This window comes from Pinus tabuliformis, chromosome X (genome assembly GCF_031772625.1).
Source record: "Pinus tabuliformis cultivar Carrire ecotype Pingquan chromosome X, CPIR1, whole genome shotgun sequence".
Taxonomy (NCBI): Eukaryota; Viridiplantae; Streptophyta; class Pinopsida; order Pinales; family Pinaceae; genus Pinus; species Pinus tabuliformis.
Window position 1 is genome coordinate 653,985,914 of NC_142308.1, and position 23,189 is coordinate 654,009,102.

A 23,189-nucleotide genomic window follows, 5' to 3' on the forward strand; every position below is an offset into this window, starting at 1 on the left:
AGAGTTTTGACTTCTCAAATGCATACTTCAAACTGCTTTCTTCTTTCTGCAATTACGATCTTCCATAATTCAGGAAAGTCTTCGTGCTTTGCTACTTTCTTCTAATTCTTTCATTTGCTATCAAAGCTTAGGCAGTTCTTAGTATTGACCTGCAAACTTTATTAGGCGGCTATGTGTTGAAGTTTCTAAGTCTACTTAATTAGAAACCCTCCATGCACTTTATCTGATTTATTTCGACCTACTTGTTATGTTACTTAACAAGTTATTTACAATGTAAATACTGAAAATAAACACTAGTGCATGCTCAACATATTACAGATCAACAACTAAAGGAAACAAAAACAGTCACACCATATGACACCATTATTTTTGGACCAATTTCCCCGGAAAAACCCAATGTGGGAAAACCGATGCACCTATTTGAGGGTTTTCTTATTAAGCAATATCAGAGTACAATCTGGGTGCCGAAACTGACCTATCTAACAAAGAATTTCCTTGGCAGTAATACCTCTCAGTTTTTGACGAATCTCCTGGCTGAAACCCTGGATAATCCTTCCGGCAGCTCCTCAGCTCCAATCTGCCCCAGAAACCCCAACGTTAGCCTCTCTCTAGACTGCGTCAGCCCCTCTCTTCCCAGCGCTGGCCCTGCGTCACCCCGAATGGGTTTGCGTCAGCCTTAAGAGGCCCTATGTCAGCCATCTGGCCCTCTGCATCAACAACGCTGGCCTCTCTGAGGCTCTGCGCAGCTCCCAACTACCTTTGCTGTTAGATGATCCAAAAATACAATTTTATCATAGGTTATAAAATTAGAATAAAATAATTATTAATTAAGATATTAAATTAATAATTATTATTCTAGAATGTTTAATTATTTAATGGAGACTTTTAGAATTAGCATATTGTTGTAACTAGATATGACTCTCCAAATGTGTTGTATCTTAGGCTCTATTTTAGGATATTTGTTAGCTAGTTGGTTTTTATAGCATTTATTGTAAATGGACACTTGTTATTTAATAAGTGATCCATAATTAGAGGTAGTTAGGACATGGAGCTTATAAATAGTTCATTGCAAGAGTGTTTGTGTTGTTCGGGTGTAAACTCTTGCAAAATCATATTATGTAATTGTTTTTTCTGATTAATAAAATTATGTGTCTGAGGACACTTCTGCCATTATTGTGGTATCAGAGCTCCAGTAATGTTGCAGTGGATGTGAAGAGGAGATTCCAGCTCTACAAGTTTTTGGAAAACTCCATTGAATTGATCAGCGAACGATTGGTATGGAAATTGTCCAGTTTTGTGTTCAACAAAAAAATATGTCTTATTGATTTTAGATTTTTAATCTGTAAATCAATTTGTGTATTATTATAAGATTACTTTTACTGCCAAAACGTACCACATGAGTTTTTTTTTGCGTTGGTCTTTAAAATTGTGCTAAAGTGGAGCACTTTAACATGCGACCATGGGTTTGGAGTTGGTAGCAGAAATTGTGGTATCAAAGCACACCTCCCCAGGAGAACGCAATGGTTGTGGTGTGTGCAATTTCTTGTGGAAACTGTGAGCCAGTCCCATTTGCAATTATCGGTTTTATTTTAGTTTCAATTACTGTAGTGTTGCAAGAAAATTTTTGAAGGTACCTGTGTTAAAAGACCATGATACAAAGCTTGGCCTGTAGTGATTTTTATAAATTCTAGAATGAAGACTTTTGCAAAATACATTTACGAATTAGTAATGGGACAATTGATGTCTTCTTGTCATTTTACTTCTCCATTGTCTTGAGAGATTTCAGAATGTTCTGCGGCGCTGGGCATACTTCAAGATTTTACACGACCAAATTCTAGAAGGGTTTTACAGGTTGTTTTTTCATTTTTCTGTTTTGGTTTCTGCTTTAGTTGTGATTGCGTTCCACGGTTTTGACCTCTAGACTTCCTTCAGAGCATTTGGATACATTAACTGCCAGCCAGCATTGCCAGTCTGCGTGGATTTTTAAAAAAGCCAGCTGAAACCAGCAACAAGCCAGCATTGCCAGAAAGCTAGCAAAGCTAGCCTGCCAGCCAGCATTGCCAGTCTGCGTGGATTTTTAAAAAAAGCCAGCTGAAACCAGCAACAAGCCAGCGTTGCCAGAAAGCCAGCAAAGCCAGCATTGCCAGCCTGCGTGGAACAATGAAATGTTTTTTAATAAAAGTGCAACGCTAAAGGAATTGCGGCACAATATTTGGTGCTATTTATTAATCCCTCAACGCATTTGAAAAGTGCACATTTACATTGCAGGTGAGTTTTGATCATGAAGCTGTTCATCATTTAAACTCACATGAATATTATTTGCACATAAGATGTTCATGGTTATAAAAAGCACGTTACTTAAGTGGATTTTCAATGAGAGTATAAGGAGAAAAGTTTTGGAAAGTTTATTTGTAAAGGGGAAATAAGGTGAATTATAAAGTTTTTGAATAGTTTGTAATTTGGAGAGATAAGGTTTTTGTAATATATAGTTTGTAATTTGTAATTTGGTGAGATGCCGTATATAATTTTATGTAATTGGAGTAATAAGGATTTTGTAAATATTTGGAGAAATAAGGTGATTTGTAAAGTTTTGGAGTAATAAGGAGATTTTACTTGTAATTTTTTAAAGAGGATAAGTGTAACTCAAAGTAATTTTACTTTGAGGGGGGGTAACTTTTTTTTTACCAGATTGTGCAAAAGCACCATTGTAAAAGTCAAATTTTGAAAGTTGCCTTGTAAAAATTTGAGAAATTGACTAGAGCCAAGTGCAAAGCTCAGTCAATTTTCTCCTGTTTTGACGACTATTCGAGGGTCAAGGCCAAGCCCCGATAGTTCGTTTTTTGCGTCGTGTGTTGCTGTTGTGTTGCGCATCTTGAGTTTTTTGGAGCTTGATTCGTGGTGTGAAGTCTTAACACTACAATGTCTAAGTTGATTAATTTGTTTTCTGATTCCGACAAACTTGAAGGCACCAAATCTTATAAAACATGGCATCGTCTCATCGAAAGCACACTCATTTACAATGAATTATGGCAGGGAATATGTGATGGAGATGTTAAGCCAAATAAACCCACAGATGCAGCTGCACTAGCAAAATGGGAAATCAAGAATGCTAAAGCCTTAGCTCTTATTAAATCTTCTGTGAATGATGAAATGTATGTCCATATAGAAAATGCTACAGATGCATGGTCTGCTTTGAAAACTTTTAAAGACCTCTTTGATACTCAGCCTGAATCAAAGAAAGACGATCTACAATTAAAATTGTTGCAACAAAAATTAACTGAAGACGGTGATGTTCTTGAATATATATCAAGACTTAAGAATATTAGGCAAGAAATTATTAAAGCTGGTTTTCCCGCAATTGATGATAGCTTTATGGTCACAATTGTAATTGCTGGACTTCCTTCTTCCTACACGCATTTTTTGGAGACTCTACAAGTAACTGGGAAATTAGAGAACTAAAGTTTGATGAACTCTGTGAAATGTTGACTCAACATGATAAAACTTTTGGGAAGAAGAAGAAAGTAGGTGAAGATGTTTTTCTCACAGAGGCCAGCAGTAGTAAATCATCAGCAGACAGTTCTCGAGGCAGAGGTAGAGGGAATCAGAATCAAGCATCATATAATCGAGGTCGAAGCCAAAGCAGAGGAAACAATTTTAACAAAGGAGGAAGAAATAATTTTCAAGGTAGAGGAAACAACCAAGGAAGAGGAAATTTTCAAGGACAAGGATATAATAATCAAGGTAGAGGACAATCTCAAAATAGAAGTCAAAGCAGAGGCAGAGGACAATCTTTAGGAAGAGGAAGAGACTTAAGTCAAATTGTGTGTCGAAGATGTAATAAAGTTGGCCATTATGCTGAAGATTGTCGAACTTCACTTAATAAAATTCCAAAGTTTCAGCAACATTCAGCGCAATTTGCCAATGATCAAGATGAAGATAACTCAGAATATGTTTTTACTTCCTCACCAGCATCACAACTTTCATCCCATCTTAGAAGTGACTATGAAGATCCCTGGATCTTGGATTCCGGGGCAACTCAGCACATGACTTGTCGACGTGATTTTTTCTGGAATTTTCAACATTGCCAACTTAATTCCATTTTTCTTGCTGATGATACAAAACATACTCCTTATGGAAAAGGAGTAGTAAAAGTTTTTCTCCATGGCATTGGAGAAAAAATGATTTCCAATGTATGGTATGTACCCAGTTTTAAGAAAAATTTGCTCTCTTTAGTCACGATTCGACAAGCAGGACATCAGGTGATTATGGAAGATGGTTTAGTCAAGATTAATTCAGTCAAACAGAACTTGAAAACAGTCATGACAGGTTATGAAGATAGAAAACTGTTACGGATGAAAGGGACAGTTATTCCAAGGCATTTTGATTTTGCAGGGGCAGTGACTACAGGTATTTCACCTATAAGACTATGGCATGTAAGATATGGACATTTGAATTTTGAGAGTGTTTCTCAATTGCAGAAACAAGGAATGGTTAAAGGACTTCCCACATTCAAAAGGGAAAATGCAAAATGTGAAGCTTGCATTTATGGCAAACAAAGTCGAGAAAGTTTTCCAACAAGTTCATGGCGTGCAAACAGGCGGCTACAACTAGTTCACAGTGATGTTTGTGGACCACTACAAACTTCCTTTGGTGGATGCAAATATTTCTTACTATTCATTGATGATTTCAGCAGAATGACTTGGGTTTACTTCTTGAAGAACAAGTCAGAAGCATTTGATAAATTTAAAATTTTTCGCCAACTTGTTGAAAATGAAGTCAAAGAAAAGATAGGTACTCTCAGGACAGATAATGGGAGAGAATTCACTTCAAATGAATTCAAAACTTATTGCAGTGAAAATGGCATAAGACGACATCTTACTAATGTTTACACTCCACAGCAAAATGGAGTAGTCGAAAGAATGAATCGTACTTTGTTAGGAATGGCGAGATCCATGTTAACTTTCAAAAGGTTAAGTCCAACATATTGGGCGGAAGCAATACATACAACTGTCTACTTAAGAAACAGATCTCCAACTGCTTCTTTAGACGGAATCACACCTTATGAAGCTTGGTTTGGTTTCAAACCTCGAGTTAAACATCTTAGAGTTTTTGGGTCAGTGTGTTATGCCTTAGTTCCGAAAGAAAAACGAACTAAGCTTGACTCAAGAAGTTTAAAATGCATAATGATTGGCTATTCTGATGAGAAGAAAGGGTATCGTCTTTTGACCAACGGAAAATTCATTGTGAGCAGGGATGTCATTTTTGATGAAACTGAGAGTAAGAGTGCTGAAGAAATTGAAAATCTTCTTCACAAGTTAGAAACTAAAGGAAGTAAAAGAAATGGAAAAATGCAAAGTCAACCAACTTCACCAAATTGGTATGAACTTGATTTTCCTTCCTCTGAAGATGAGTCATCCAGTCCATCTACATCAACAACATCATCTGGTTCTTCTAGCAGTTCATCCGCATCTCCGAGCAGCAACAGTTCTTCTGACAGTGATTCTCCACATTCTTCACCTAAACGATGAACATCAGTTTATATTAATCCTTTTTACAATGATGGAGACTTTACAGAAGCGCAAACAAGTGAGCACCAACTTCCGAAATGGGCAGTTCAACTTTTGAAAGATGTAAAGCTTGATGAACAGAACAAAACAGGCACTAGAAGGGCACATAGAAGTGAAGGCAATTTTGCCTTAATAGCAAATGATTTTACTGAACCTTCCACATACAAAGAAGCAGTAAAACATAAAGAATGGCAACAAGCTATGGTTGAAGAATATCAGGCAGTAATTGATAACAACACTTGGAAACTTGTTGATTGTCCAGCAAATGTTAAACCCATAGGATGCAGATGGGTTTACAGAATTAAGTATAATCAAAAGGGAGAACTTGAAAAGTATAAAGCACGACTTGTCGCAAAAGGTTTTGCGCAACAGGAAGGCATTGATTATGAAGAAACTTTTGCTCCTACAGCAAAATGGAACACCATCCGATTAACACTTGCATTGGCTGCTCAAAAAGGATGGAAAGTTCATCAAATGGATGTGAAAAGTGCTTTTCTCAACGGGGATTTACAGGAAGACGTGTATATGACCCAACCGCCAGGTTTTGAAGTTGAAGGATAAGAACATAAAGTCTGTAAATTGATCAAGGCTTTATATGGATTAAAACAAGCTCCCCGAGCTTGGTATGCAAAGATGGATGAATACCTTAAGAAAGTTGGTTTTCAACGAAGTGAATCTGATGATACTTTGTATGTGCGACAACAGGGAAAATATCTGGTCATTCTTGTTATGTATGTAGATGATTTGATCATTACTGGCAACCATGATGATCATATTGCACAGGTGAAAAAGGAGTTACATGCAGGTTTTAAGATGACAGATTTGGGATTACTTCACTACTATCTTGGAGTTGAAGTCTTCCAACGTCCACATCATATTTTCATTTCTCAGAGTAAGTATGCAGCAGAGGTTCTTCAGCGATTTGGCATGCAGGATTGCAAGCCCGTTCTCACCCCCATGGAGCAAAACTTGAAACTTTCAAAATTTGAAGGGGGGGAAAGGTGGACAGTACTACTTACAGACAGTTGATTGGAAGCTTGATTTATTTGACAAATACTCGTCCTGATCTATCTTATGCAGTCAGTATTCTTTCACGTTTTATGCAGGAACCACGAGACAGCCACTGGAATGCAGCCAAAAGAGTTCTTCGATATATCCAAGGAACAAAAGATTTTGGTCTTCTTTACACAAAGACTAAAAATTTTGTACTTGGTGGATATTCCGATGCCGACTTTGTTGGGAGTATTGATGATCGAGCATCAACATCAGGTTATTTAATGAACATGGGGTCAGCAGCAGTATCTTGGAGTTGTAAGAAACAAGCTACAGTGGCCACTTCTTCCGCAGAAGCAAAGTACATTTCAGCATGGGAAGCAGCGTGTGAAATTGTTTGGTTGCGCCGAATTTTGCAGGACTTGGGCATTTCTTGGATAGAAGCTACATCATTATTCATTGACAGCCAGTCAGCCATCAAACTTGCCAAGAACCCAATTTTTCATTCAAAGACAAAGCATGTGGACACCAAGTATCATCATATCAGATCTCTCATTGCCAAAGATGTCCTCAAGCCAGTTTATTGTCCTTCCGAAGATCAGATCTCCGACATTTTCACGAAACCGCTTGGTAGAATAAAATTTACTAAGTTCAGGGATGAACTTGGTATCTGTTGTAATGTGTCTTTGGATCATAGGGGGAATGTTAGATGATCCAAAAATACAATTTTATCATAGGTTATAAAATTAGAATAAAATAATTATTAATTTAAGATATTAAATTAATAATTATTATTCTAGAATGTTTAATTATTTAATGGAGACTTTTAGAATTAGCATATTGTTGTAACTAGATATGACTGTCCAAATGTGTCGTATCTTAGGCTCTATTTTAGGATATTTGTTAGCTAGTTGGTTTTTATAGCATTTATTGTAAATGGACACTTGTTATTTAATAAGTGATCCATAATTAGAGGTAGTTAGGACACAGAGCTTATAAATAGCTCATTGCAAGAGTGTTTGTGTTGTTCGGGTGTAAACTCTTGCAAAATCATATTATGTAATTGTTTTTTCTGATTAATAAAATTATGTGTCTGAATACACTTCTGCCATTATTTGCGCGGCCCTGCGTGAGCCCTAGCTGGCTCTGTGTCACTCTCCCCGGCTATTGCGCTGCTCTCCCGATACTATCTCTGCCTCTCTATCTCTCTGTACTCAATGCCCCTCAGCTGCAACTCCTGATCACTAATTCTATCTCTCTTAGCAAACCCCACTCTAGAGAATAGAATGACTGATCACTCTGGTGTGTTCTCCAAGTGACCCTCAAGCCTCCTCTTATACTTTTCTCGTTGACATATCAATGACCGAGATTAAGTCCCTAATCAACGACTAAATTTAGATCTGGCTTGATCCATGTCTTTTGGACCATTCTAACACAGTTTCATATTAATCCACATTAATATTTTATTTTCCCTAAGTTTAGACTTAGGGACTCCATTAAAAATATTAATTATTTTAATATCTTCTGAACTCTTTAGAATATTCTCAAACCCTTTTTGGGTATTGGAGATCTCATGTGCTTCAACCTCTCCACCAAATTTCGTGGCTAGAGCACATCCGATGCTACCCTAAATCAACACTCCCTCTTAGCGAGGACTATGCTCTAGCAATACTCCTCACTAAGTATTACTCTGATCATTCGACATCGGTCCCTGTGCTGATGCTAGGCCTTGCTGCCCACCATCCTCTGCACTGTTGTATCTTGTATTGCCGCCCATGGTTCTGCCACTGCCACTGCTGCATTTGTATGACTGCTCCCTCCGCATTTGTGCTGTTGTTGGTCCTTTCTCCCAGCACTGCATCTGCACTGCACCTCCTCTCATCATGTTGCATCGTGATGCCTACTACTGCACTGCAACTCAGTTACTGAGAAGTAAGTAACTGATCTCCCAATCTGACCTCCCTGTTGGGCTAGAGACACCCACTGATGCTGAAGCTTCCTTTGCCACTGACAAGTGCTCCCTCTTTGACCTCTGTGCTGCTGCAACAACTCCCTGCATCTTGCACCGTTGCACACCTCTCTGTGCCATCCTGCACTGGTGCAACACTCCTGTGCCTCTCGCACTGCCGCAGCCTGCTAGCTTCGCGTTGTCTCGGGACTCCTACACTGTAGCTCTCTTTGCTGCTCTATTCGCATCTGTCTCTACCCGACTTAGCCAATCCTGCTACTCCTCTTCGGGGCTCCTGGAGGCTGGGTACCTCAAGGATTCTACCCCTCATTGCCTGTAGTCTACCTGACTACAGCTCGATGTCTCCCCACTTCCTCTCAAGTGGCGTGTGTGCACTCATGGCACAATCATCGTTTGTCAAAACTTCCTTCTCTGCCCGTGCTGGCACTGCCTTAGTCTCAAAAGACTCTCCCTTACTCTTCTTCCTTGGACACTGGGTTGCATAATGACCCAGCTCCCCACAGTGAAAGCACTTGATCTTGGAGAGATCCTTCTTCTTCCACTTCTCTTGCTTTCCCTCAGATGCTAGGGCAACATCTTTCTCCTCCTGCTTGACTTTGATCCCCTTGCTGCTACTATCCGTCTTCGATTGCCGTCTGATCTCTTCTTGGCGAAGCGCTGCCCACATGTCATCCCAAGGTGGGAGAGTCCCTCTGCCCAGTATACTCTGGACAATACCTCCCAGTCTTCTGAGACAGCATTTAGGGCTGTCCTCATCATCAACTCCTGATCCGGCATTCGATTCTCCCAGCTTCTGAATGAGGCTCCCTTCGCCTTCCTTAGCCTTTGTGCTGCCTCTTCCCGGCTCACCCTTGATGACGTAGGCACTGGGTCACCCTTCCCTTGTTGCTGCTCTGCTAGAAACAACTTATGTCACCTCTGGACAACTGTTTTCTGCTACTATTGCTCCGCTCGGCTGATGTCCTTAGTGCTCTTGTGATCTGCAATCACTCTCTGATACCATGTTGAAGTTTCTAAGTCTACTTAGTTAGAAACCCTCCGTGCATTTTATCTGATTTATTCCTACCTACTTGTTATGTTACTTAACAAGTTATTTACAATGTAAATATTGAAAATAAACACTAGTGCATGCTCAACATATTATAGATCAACAACTAAAGGAAACAAAAACAATCACACCATATGACACCATTATTTTTGGACCAATGTCCCTGGAAAAACCCAATGTGGGAAAACTGGTGCAACTATTTGAGGGTTTTCTTATTAAGCAATATCGGAGTACAATATGGGTGCCGAAACTAGCCTACCCAACAAGGAATTTCCTTTGGCAGTAATACCTCTTAGTTTCTGACAAATCTCCTGGCTGAAACCCCGGATAATCCTTCCGGCAGCGCCTCAGCACCAATCTGCCCCACAAACCCTAGCGTCAACCGACTACGTTAGCCCCTCTCTTCCCAGCGTTGGCTCTGCGTCACCCTCGATGGGTCTGCGTCAGCCTTAGGAGGCCATGCGTCAGCCCTTTGGCTTTTTGCGTCAGCAACGCTGGCCTCTTTGAGGCTCTACGCAGCTCTCCGCTGCCTCTGCGTGGCCTTGCGTGAGCCCTGGATGGCTCTGTGTCTCTCTCCCCGGCTACTGCGCTGCTCTCCTGGCACTATCTCTGCTTCTCTATCTCTCTGTATTCAATGCCCCTCAGTTGCAACTTCTGATCACTAATTCTATCTCTCTTAGCAAACCCCGCTCTAGAGAATAGAATGACCGATCACTCTGGTGTGTTCTCCAAGTGACCCTCAAACCTCCTCTTATACTTTTCTCATTGACGTATCAACGGCCGAGATTAAGTCCCTAATCAACGGCTAAGATTAGATCTGGCTTGATCCATGTCTTTTGGACCATTCTAACATAGTTTCATATTAATCCACATTAATATTTTATTTTCCCTAAGTTTAGACTTAGGAACTCCATTAAAAATATTAATTATTTTAATATCTCCTGAACTGTTTAGAATATTTTCAAACCCTTTCTGGGTATTGGAGATCTCATGTGCTCCAACCTCTCCACCAAATTTCGTGGCTAGAGCACATCCGATGCTACCCCAAATCAACACTATGAAAGAACAAATATAATTAAGCAAAGTACAAAGACAATAGCACCAATAGTAATCAAGGAAAGGAGATTTAGAGTGCTTATCTTTTGAGAAAAGAATCAGCTCCCTTTTAACCTTGTACTTCTGGTAACCATATTTGTTCTCACATCAACATGATGTCATTGTCATTCTCAAGAGCTAGGGATTCTTCTTTTAGCGGAAATGATTAGTCCTAGGGTTTTCTTAGTTCAGACTTCTGCTAGGGTTTGCAAACCCTAGATGCTTCAATATCTAAAGTCTTCAAGATCTGTCAACTTTCAAATTGCAAGTTCTGCATGTATACTAGTGTGTTAGTTGCAAACCCTAGAAATGCTATTGAGAAGTCTTCATGAGATGGAGTTCATTTTTGTTCACTGATTTTCTAATCCTTGATCACAAAAATCTAGTTTTTATATGCTAGGATCTGAATACTCATGAGGGCAACATTTTGATTATGTCTTTGTCCTCAAGAGAGAGGATACATACCCTCATACTATGTTAGATATCAACAATATCTAAAGTGATTTCTTCATAGTAGACTAGGTTCTCTAAGAGCATACATCTTAGCCGCTAGGAGACATTGGATGCAAGAGAACTTTAACATAGATTTATGCGTAGTTCTTGAGATATGAAGACGAAATTTATACGTACCTCTTGAGAAACTTTCCCTGTCTACCTTGAATACAGTGCCAAATCACAAATTTCTTCAGGCTGCTTCAAAGAGATATGCTTTCAGCAAACTCAAACTTCTTATCATGGTGGCTCAAGTCAACTCTCCAATCCTTGATTTTATGTTCTGGTCCTTCTCCAAACTTCAGAATTCACAAGAATGACTTGCTTGAATTAGGAACCTCAGATCTTGTCACAAGACTTCACATTGTAAGCAATACTTCCACAGGGTGATGTAGATCACAAACCCGCACTGTTTCATAGAGAATACATTGTATGGTTCCAAATGAAGCCTTTAGATGGTACTTGCACTTTTCGAACTTGAGCTTCAGAGATCATAGGTATAATATGCTCAGATTTAATCTCATAGTGATAGTCTTGGACATCACTCAGGGACAAAAAGCTTTGGGCTTGGTCACCTTCACAGAGGTTGCTATTCACACTCAGAGAGTTGCAACAGAACTTGACCTCAACAATGAAAGGAATTCAGGTCTTTCCACAGAGGTAACTTGGACCTCCTAGGAGCAGTAGACCTCAGAACTTCTACTTCAGTAGTCACAGAACTTGGGTATAGAGATTAAGTTGCATCTCAGTGATGTTGTATAAGGTGCCATAGAGCTGCTTGCTAGAGAAGCTTGCTTGTCGCAGAGATAAATGGCACAGATCAAGATGAATGAGGGAGCTCGGATCTCGATTCATGGAGATAAGAAACTTGAACTTTGAACTAGATGAATGGACTATACCATAGATTTTTTCACAACAGACGTCTTCACTTCTTCACAACAGACTTGGACTTGATATACTTCATTACAGAGACATACAAACTTCTTACACAGACTCGTCATTTTACAGAAGCTCAGATTTGATTTGATTCATGTCTTAGGCTTGGAGTTCAGATCATACCTTACAGATTTCGGATGGTGCTTCAGATATGCAAATTTTGGATTGAACAAATGTTGTTAATGCTTAGGACTTTCTTTAGCATATGAGCCCTCTTGTCCTTATTTACAGGCTTTAAGGGAATCTCGACCCTCTCTCAGTAGCTAGAGATAATTCAACCTACAGAATTTTTTCAGTCTTTCTTTCATGGTTTGTTGATACTTTGAATTAGTTTCAAAGAAGGAGGCCCGGATTTCTTTATCACAAAGATAATGTCATCTTTGTCTCAACTGCTCATCAAACTAGCTCTGATACCATGTTTAAATTCGGATGCATAATAGAATTTCTAAACATGATAATTACTTGTGACTGTTTATATATGTTTGATTTAGCATTTTCTTACTTCAATTATGTCATCAAGCAATTATACATTTAATTATGGAGATCACAATGCACAAAAAGATGATAGACACCAGAAATTAGGCCAAAGGCCAGTGGCCAAACTCACAAGGGGAAAATCCATCAATCCTTTCCTAATAGATTCTTCGTCAACAAGAGAAATCCAAGTCACATCTTTCTGACTAGAAGATCCCATTGCCAAGTCAGCCCTCCCCCAAATCTGAACATGAAGTCTGCCATAAGATAGTCAACCAATCTGCCATATGCCTGCCCTTAGATGCTTCTGAAAACTCACATCATCATAGGAGAATATGTATCTGAAATTCGCATCATCATGTAGCTCTGAAACTTGCATCACCATAGGAGAATGTGTATCTGAAGTTCACATCAACATGTAGCTCTGAAACTTGCATAGTCATAGGAGAATTCCCCTCTGAATTTTCTCACATATCACAGAAGTAGGTGCCTCAACTTGTTCACATACCACAGAAGAAGGTATTTTAGAAAGCTCGCTATATTTCAGAAGAATGTGCCTCAGATTTCATGCCACAGACCCGGATTGATTTGTACAGAAGGAGACCCACATTGGTTGCCAAATGGTGGAGGATAGGTGCTAATATATATTATATACTTGTTCTGTCATGCGAAAAGGTGCCTGAAATAGCAGAGCCGACTTGATGGGTAGGAGGGCCGACTCGACAAATTGGAGGGACAAATGACACTTCAAAAATTCAAATTTTGCTTCTCTTACAAGGGTCTCGAAGAACATGCCCTTTTACATTTTTTTGACCAAAACAAAGCATGAAGATCACGTTAGAAAATAATAATAATTTTTCTTCTTTTGTTTTTACATAAAATACATATTGATACAAGTACAATCACAATTATGAAGATTGATCCTAGTTACAATTTCAACAGCAGCTGCAGAAGCAACAAAGGAGATTGTGTGGCTGAGGAAATTTTTTGAAAACATTCAGGATAAACAAGTGAAGTCTACTCCCCTTTTGATTGATAATACTTTTGCAATCAAGTTTGCCAAGAATGCCAAATTCCATGATCGAACCAAACATATCAACACAAAGTATCATTTGATTTGATATCATGTAAAAGCCAAGACTATTCATCTAAAGCATTGTTCCACAAATGAGCAAATTGCAGACATCTTCATCAAAGCACTTGTAAGAGCAAGGTTTGAAAAATTCAGAGTGATGGTTGGGCTCACTAACACCCCTTTGGATTAAGTGTGGAATGATAGACACCTAATCCCTGGGGATTTGGTGTTCATTTTGTAAATATGTAAATAGGGGAAATATGAACAATTAAAATAGGAATCAACCTTGGAAGATGAAGGGTCGCCTTTGTAATGTTATATAAGTCTATTCACACCACCACAAAATTCATCGAATTTAGGAGTTATTCCTTGGCCTGACACTTATATTTCTAATTTAATCTATGTTACAAGGTATGACCATTATAAATATTTATTAACAATTGCATGTGCAATGCTGCTAAGTGCATTTTGTGCCAGGGTACCCACAATCTGGAAACTACAATATACAGAACATCACATCTTTACTTTGTTCCTTTTGCAACATAAGTGTCTGCTGTTCTGCTCAATGTAATCTCTTTTTATGTGTTGATATTCTGCAAAAATAAAATTTTCTCTGCCTGCGTCATCTCCCTTTTGACCTGTCTTTGAAAAACGTTTGATTTTTCTGTTCGCAGGTGTCCTTTGGATCTCTCTCTAGTCAAATCTTTTGTGGTTGATTTACACTCTTTTTCTTTGTTTTTCTTCTTGCAATATAAGTCTTCTGTCCCCGCATTCATTTCGTCTGTTTTCTCATTTGATGTTTGTCCCTCGACATCTTTGACTGAATTCATTATCCTTGCAATTTTTCTATTCACTTTCTAAAGCTGTGATTTTATTCTCCCTTTTATAACTAAGCATACATTCTTTGTTGCCTTTCATATTCTCAATATTTCATGAGACACTTGGTCTCCAACTTGGATTTCAGTGCCCTTCCTGGTATTCGATTCTAATCCAATGTGGTCTCTGATATCACAGGCACTGGACCTCTATTTTCTCAGATATGTTGAGCAAAGAGATTAAAGCGATGTGATGATTATATTATGCAAGATGATTTTATGTACATTCCTCTGGATCACATATTGACATAAATCCCATAAGTACAGGAGTACCTCTTATTCTATAACTGAATCAACTAAATCACATGTGCTTTATTGCTAGTGTAAAGTCACATTCCCTTTGTAACTAGCCTGACACTAGTTTATTTACAAGCTTAAGTTAACAATGTTCATTATCTATGATTAGCAGAACATGTGTTCTGTGCTTTCTTCGATAATGTAGAGAGAAAATCTTGCTATGATTTCCAAATAGAATTATGACATTTTAATCATTATGCAACATATGAAATGGAAAATAAGCTGCAAACTTGTCTCATGTCCGTTCCACTAAAAGTTTAAACTTTACACCAAGAGAAGTGTTCAAACTTCAAACCATCTTCTTGACATTGGTTTCACCAGATAGGTTGTATACTATAATGTATGTATGTTTTGAGGTAGACCGATGAAGAGTGGATGCTAGTTGGTTCATAGCTTATCATAATTTCAAAGTTGTGGCTTTGATGTTTTTTGCAGATACAATGTTACTCCATTTACACCAATGAAAGGGATATTAATTCAAGGCCCCATCTTCATAAGTTTTTATTTGGCTGTAAGTATTATCGACAAGGTTTCCTTGGTTAGCACATATTTGATAGTTTATATTAACACATTGTATGGTGAAGTGCTTAAGAGAAGAATGTTTGGTGGAAAGCATGTGTCAGGGTGTTGTGGTTGCATAGTATACTTCTATGTTTTTGTTTGAATGAACATGCAGCACTGTTTGTTCTTTGCCATGTCAACTATAGGATTGCCCTTTCAGTATCTATAAATGACCCATAGATTTAGGATCTAAAATTTTGAGTGGTAGAAATTGATACTGAGGTTTTCATTTATGTATTTAGATCTCTGAGATACTGAGACTCTTAGAGAATGGGGGGCAAGTACAAGGAGTGTTAAAATCAGTTATGACTCAGTGCCTTCTGGTTTGTCTATAATTACAGATTACAAATATGGCAGCCAATGTTCCATCCTTTAAAGAAGGTGGCGTACTTTGGTTCCAAGATTTGAGTACCCCTGACAGTCTATATCTTCTTCCTGGATTAACAGCATTAAGTTTTTTGGCTACTGTTGAGGTAAAGCTTCTTTATTCCTCAGCAAAGTTATAATGAGATTAGTTTTCTTTTCTCTTGATTAGATAAGAATTGTGAAGTAGATATCAAAACTGAATTTCCACTTTTGTTGCATATCGTTATCTGTTTTAGAGCTGACCCTACTTAGGGCTTTATAATAAAGAGACTAATAGTTCTTGAAAGTGAGCTTGATTGCCTTCTAAGCTGTCTACTGTTTCTAATGGAAAAAGTTAAAGCTTGATTGTAAATTCCATTTCTGCTTATTATATATAACCTTTTTAGTGAAAATGCATCATATTTTTTTTTGAAGCAAATAGTTACGTCATGGTGGAAGGAAAGTTACAACATACAAACAACAGGAGAAATAGGATATTTCTGGCCTAAAAAGATGAAAAATGAAAGCATATGGCCCCTGAGCTATGTTGCAGGAAACGTGGGGCAGAAGGGCGTTTCCTTACGGAAACGGGTATGAAACGCTGAAACGCGTTTGGTACGGCCCTGAAACGCGTTTCAGGCCGTACTGCGACGTTTCACGAAACTGAAACGTGGCTAGTATGGCCTGAAACGCGTTTCAGGGCCATACGACACACGTTTCAGCATTTACTTGTGTTTTTTTTATTTTATTTGTTTTCTAATCTATTCTTACGTTAGCCTAGTGACTTCTAGTTGCTTCTAGATGCCTGTCTAAAGTTATAAAAGTGAACTTTTGCCCTAGTGTTGATATGCAATTCATGGTAATGTTAAATTGTTAAAGTAAAATGATGGAAATGAAAAATAAAGGAGAATATCACTTATTCTCCTTTATTTTTCATTTTCATCCTTTTACTTAAATTTTTAACATTACCATGAAATGACTCAGGATGTTTGAGAGTGGTTTCGCCCTCATTGGATTTCATATGGAGAAAGTAGAATTTTAGATCTCACTCAAAATCCAGCAGACTTATCTGTTTTTCAGGATTTCAGGATTGGGGGGATTGCAATGTTTCCATTGGATTTTATCATGTACTAGGGTATGGAACTTGTATTTAATCAAGAAAACCAAGCCCTCTATGTAGGGGAGACTCCCAATAATCAAGAGAATGTAGGGTACTAGGGTATGAAACTTGTATTTAATCAAGAGCATTAAGGTCGTTCGACTATGTAGGAGGAGACTCCCAATCAAGCACGAGACAAGAAATTAGAAATTTCTCATCACTGATTTTGGATATTTCTATTTTCATTATGTGATTATTCATGAGTAAATGTGATGCAAATTTAGATACTTATAGTTTATGCATTGACAATTGACAGTTTTATCATAATGTAATAAATTAGAATGTATCATATATGCTTTATGATTGCACATATTTCTTAAATGTCCTATATATATATATATATATATATTCACGTTTCCCCGTTTCCAAAATTTGGGGAGGTCGCGTTTCGTATCGCTTCCCGTTTCGGAAACTCGTACCCTTTTCCCCGTTTTGTGCAACCTTGCCCCTGAGCCTTAACAAGAAGAGACTCAACATCTAAGGGAAGACATTAAACTTCACTTTGACAAGCAAAGCCATCTCCTGCTTAAAAACCCTCAATCTCCCTAGGCTAAGGGTGGAGGAATCCTCATTAAAAGTAGCCTTACACTGGAGCTTCCAGAAAAATCCAATTGCAACCAACCAAATAGTGTACCATAAAGATTTACATCTATCTCGAATCATCTGTGTGACCCTTGGAAGATATCTTTCCATGATAGCTGGGTGATAAAGGGGAAGCTAAATTCAGCATGGTTACAATTTTGTGTGAAGCCCTAGGTTTCAAATTTTTTACCAGAGTATAACCATTCAGAATATCAGAATTTATCAATTTGATTTTGAGTACCTACCTAGGTTTTTGTGGTTGAAGATGCTTTTGATTTGCCAGGCTCTTGCTCCCGTTCCCGCTCCCGTTACCAAACAATCAAAACCTCCCTGCCAAACTGGGTATAGTCTCAGTACCCAGCTCCAAAGTACTTCCAGTTCGAGGTACTCTGGCTCCTGTGCCCAAAATTTCAAGAACAATGAAAGCTCAACTCATTCAATACTGACTTGTTTAGAATTCTTCCTCTCTGTAAAAATTCTTCTCCCCCTTGTTATGGCCTCCTCAACCCCTTTATATGCTTCATTCGACTGTCCCCATCTCTCCACCACCCCTGCACAATATCTTCTCGGCTCTTCTTTACTCCTTGCCACCTGCAATGCCTTAGGCTCTCTGTCTCTCTTATGTTTAAAGAGTATTTATAGCTTACGTGACTCATCACCTTTATTATTTCCTTTTTAATTTGATAAGTGCTATTTTATGTTTATTTGGGTCTTGTTTAGTTAATATAATGTCTCATGAATGCATTCATGGTTTTATTTGTAGTTTTAATATTTCACTTTATTAAATATTTAAATAAGTTCTTTTATTTATTTAATTAAATCAATTAAATTAAATTTATGTTTTATTTCCTTTAATTATGTATATAGATATATACGTATACGGGTGGTATGTATCAAAGACTTCACTTGATATATTTATTATATTATGGTAAGTTAGGAATTTACTTCGATAATTTATTTATTAACCTAATTTAGATATTTTCCAATATTAGACGGTATGTATACTAGTGCCGTGTATGCGATGTATGCATATGTAGCTATCATATGCATGACTCATATACATGCTAATATTCACATTTTGTTTGTGATTGTAGGAGGGTCGTTACATTTTAGCAGAATGGCATCTCCAAAGCACATGCCATGGAAAGTCGAAGATGACCACCTAGAGATGGAAACAATGAAATTGGTCTTGATGCCAAGTACCAAGCATTTTGTGTTCCTCAAACTGCCATGGTTGAAGGCTGAAAGGATCTGCCACCCCACCCACATCCTTTTTAGGGGAGTTGAACCTGGAAATGCAAAGGCCTCAGCATTACCAAGTATGTTAGATAGCTGAAAAGGCCTTCTAATACCTTGAATATGATGAATTTGTTGGATCTTGTGTCAAAATAAGAATTCCCATGGAGCATATCCCTCCACTGCATGGACTACCCATGTGCTAGTGAGAGCCGTTCCTTGAGCTCAAATGTCAGGGAGACCCAAATCTTGAGCTCAAATGTCAGGGGGACCCAAATCCCCTTGATCCCTTGGTAAAGAAATATCCCAAACTACAAAAGGAATCCCTTTTGTACTTCCCCTTATACCCCAAAGAAAGCACTTGAAAACCTGGTCCAACATTCTATATGTTGATTGAGAAGGGAAAAGACAAGAAGAGTAATAAATGTGCCGTGCTGCTAAAGTTTTGTCAACAATGGTAAATATCCCAACAGAAGGCAGATCAAGGTGACACCAAGCTTGGAGCTTTTTTTTTTCAAACTTTGGCCATAATCCATCTCCAGTGGTTAAAATCCATCTCCACTGGTTGGTACCAAGGTTACTTGGGAGCGAGAGTGGAAGCATAGTAGGTTTCTGGAGGAGATTTCTAGTTCCGAAAGAGTTAGCTGAGAGAGGGACGAGTTTTCCTCAAGGAATTGCGCAAGGCTTATGTAGAGGGTTTCTTGGGAGAATTCGATTCATCTAGAGGAGGAGTCAACTTAGTTGCTAAAGGCCAGGATATACTCCAGGGGGCCAAATAGGGCACCTTCCAAGGCAGAGACAGGCAGAGCTGCAAGATTTAGTGAGTTTCGAAGGTAGAGCAGATAGAGCCTGTGCAAGGATTGTGCAGAGGCTCACGCAGGGGCAAGTCATACAACCCAGTTTGGCTAGATTTTAGAGCAGGATCAATTGTGGTTCTGAGGTATTTGCCTCAGTTATATTGCAGGTATTTTTCTCAGGAAGAATCGCTAGTTTGGTGACATATTATTGTACTTTGAAATTCTGCTGTTGCATAATAAAATAAACACTCAAACTGCTGCTTTGGTTTTCCCAAATTGGGTTTTTCCAGGGATTTCTATCCAAAAATAACCGTGTCAATTTTTATGTGTGTACTAGTTTATTTTTTAGTTTCCATTTTATTTTCTGCATAATTTAATTTGGTGAATATTGCAGTCGTGAATTATTCATTATTTGTGTGGGCAAATAAATTGTTAACTAATTTATAGTTAGAAGAATAATTTCTAGTTGTTGCACTAGTTGAAATTTTCACATGGTATTAGAGCAATATTGATCAGGAAAGGAAGCTCAGAAATGAAAGGCAGAAATTGTCTAGATTCAAAGGAAGTTTGGCAGCATGATTTCCAGATCTGCGCAGAGGCTGGCTTAGTAGATCAAACTGCTGGGCAAGGGGTTCGATTTTTCCAGTGTTAGTAGCAGGGAAATTCACAAAGCCCATTAGCAGTTCTAGCAGACAGTTATTTCAGTGAAGCAGATTAGTATCTTCGCCGAGCAATTTTTCTTGTCTAGGCACAGAGTGTTTACAACAGTTTGCTAGAACAAAATCATTGCCGGGTGGAAGAGGAATAACACACAGATTTGTCTTTAGTAAATTCTCCAGTATGGCCATGGATTGATTTGACATTCAGGGGGCTTCAGAGCTGTCTTCCAGATTGGAGAACGAATTTGCTTGCTTATCAGGCTCGACTTCACAGGGTGTCTGGTATATAGATAGTGGAGTGTCAACTCACATGACAGGGGTTAGAGAATATTTCTCTAGCTACAATGAGGAGCAGATGGATTTCCAGATTATGATGGGAAACAAAACGAAGTGTACTCTAGTGGGGAGAGGTACCATCGATTTTTAGAGGGAGTCAGGAGAAAATACCGATGCTATAGATGTATTGCATGTGCCAGGATTGGGCATGAACCTGGTTTCACTATCCCAGTTACAGGATAAGGGATATGATGTCCACTTCATAGGGAAGAAGGTGTTTGTCAAAGACCTGAGCTGGAAGAGGGTGAGACAGATTGGAGTTTGAAGCAACATGTTGTATAGGTTGCAACTTGTAGCTCGATTCTCCAATGGCATTGGTAGGCATTGATAGTAGTAGTGGGAAGGAATTGAATGAGATTTGGGATAGGAGAATGAGACATTTACACCATGGAGCACTTAAAATGCTCAGGGACATAGTAATAGGGGTTCCAGAACTTGACATAGAACAAGATGATGTGTGCAGAGGTTGCGTGCTTGGGAAATATGCTAAGGCAACATTCCCAAGAAGTGACAATAGAGCAGATGGTGTGTTTGGAAATATACACTCAGACATTTGTGGCCTGATTTCCACTAGAGCTCTTAGCGGGGCTGAATACTTCGCCACTTTTATTGATGACCATTCCAAGAAAACCTGGATCTACTTCTTGAAGACTAGGGATGAGGTCTTTGATCGCTTCAAGGAGTTTGAGGCTCTCGTGGAGAATGCGACAGGGAAGAAGATCAAGGTGCTTAGCTTAGATAATGATGGAGAGTATATCGATAAAGACTTCACATATTTTTGTGCGAAGGAAGGCATCAAAAGAGAGTGGGCAACTCAATACAATCCACAATAGAATGGGGTAGTGGAGCGGAAAAACAAAACTATAGTTGGGGCTACAAAAGCAATGTTATATGACCGGGATTTGCCTAGGTTTCTATGGGCAGAGGCATGTAGCACAACAATGTGTATTCAGAACAGGACTCCTCATAGAGCAGTGGGGAGAAAATGCTAGAAGGAGTCTTCACAGGGAAGAAGCCAGAAGTTAATCACTTCAGGATCTTTGGCAACATTTCTTATTGCCATGTGCCAGGTGAGAATCACGCCAAATTGGATCAGACTGCAGAGAAGGAGTTCCTCGTTGGTATAGTGAAACATCCAAGCCATATAGGATCTACATTCCTAGAAATAGGAAGATTGTACTGAGACAGGATGTAAAGTTCATGGAAGATCGAGCTTTCAAAAGATCTCTTGAGATGCCTTCAGGTGATCAGAATTAGACAACTGAAACTCCATTGGTTCGGCAGCAGGGGTGGCCATAGGGGCAACCAATAGGTCCACTAGTGGGACAGTCACAGGGATCCAGTACAGTGACTAGTACTAGCATTTCGTCAGGTGCAGGGGATCTAGTAAGATCTAAGTAGACGAAGCGATAGAGGCAGTATGAGGAGTAGCTGGTGGAACCTCCCACCACTAGTGGTCAAACCAACAGAGAAGTTCGTTGGACATGAGAGATGCAGAGAAGTTCGCTAGAGCTCCTAAAACGAACAAGAGAGAGTGCAAACAACTTGATAGGTACCAAGCATTGGTGGGTCAGGTTGCAAAACCTTCCAACTTTCAGGACGCTGCACAACATCAGGTGTGGGTGGATGCCATGGTAGAAGAATACAACTCTATCATGGCGAATGATGTTTGGGAGGTGGTGCCGAGGCCTGAGGATAGGTCAGTTGTAGGTTCTCGATGGATCTACAAGTTCAAATATGCTGTAGATGGCAGTGTGGGGAAGAACAAGGCTAGGTTTGTGGCAAAGGGGTATGCACAAAAAGAAGGGATAAATTATGAGGATACCTTCGCCCTAGTTGCCAGATACACTTCTATTCGGTCAGTTATATCCCTAGAAGCTCAGATGGGATGGAAGATCCACCATATGGATGTCGAGACAACATTCTTGAACGGGGTGATAGAGGAAGAGGTGTGCATAGAACACCTAGAGGTCTTTGAGACTCATGAGAGGCACACTCATGTGTGGAGACTAAAGAAAGCTCCATATGAGCTGAAGCAGGCTCTTAGGGCATGGTACGGTCGGATTGACAACTACTTGCAGCAAATGGAATTCAAGTGGGACACAGATCCCAACCTTTACTATTTGATGGTAGAGGGTGAGCCACTCATCTTAGTATTGTATATGGACATTCTCTCCCTGACAGGGTCATCAGGGCTCATAGAGGATTGCAAGAGGAACTTGGCAGCAAAGTTTGACATGAAAGATTTGGGGTTAATGCACTATTTCCTAGGATTGGAAGTGTGGCAAAAGGATGGGGAGATCTTCCTTGGGCAAGGAAGATATGCTACAGATTTTCTGAAGAGATTCATAATTCAGGATTGTAGACCCATGTCTACATCCATGATCACCAACTAGAAGAAAATAGATGCATCAGATGACAAGGATGTTGACCCCACCTTGTATAGACAACTCATCAGTTTTCTCATGTATCTGGTCAAAACTAGGCCAGATATCTGCTTCAAAGTCAATACCCTCAGTCAGTTCATGGTGGAACCGAAGATGGTAGATTGGACAACAACGAGGCTTATTTTGAGGTATGTGAACGACATAATCGAGTATGGGTCGAGATTTACCCGAGGGGATGATGTCATACTATGTGGGTTCACAAATGCAGATTGCGCAGGCAATTGAGTGGACAGGAAAAGTACCTCT

General features: G+C 39.1%; 1 protein-coding gene across 2 annotated transcripts in view; it reads left to right on the forward strand.

Moving 5' to 3' along the window:
• The window catches only part of LOC149141679 (mitochondrial inner membrane protein OXA1-like), a 245,232-nt gene that overhangs the window by 67,606 nt on the left and 154,437 nt on the right, over nt 1-23,189 (forward strand). For both annotated transcript variants that reach the window (XR_016264302.1, XM_089447788.1), the window contains exons 5-6: nt 15,257-15,332; nt 15,724-15,855. Coding sequence is in view for 1 of the 2 variants with exons in the window: in XM_089447788.1 (XP_089303914.1) it covers nt 15,257-15,332; nt 15,724-15,855 (208 nt within the window). In the remaining variant the exon portion in view is untranslated. The remainder of the gene's footprint in view (nt 1-15,256; nt 15,333-15,723; nt 15,856-23,189) is intronic.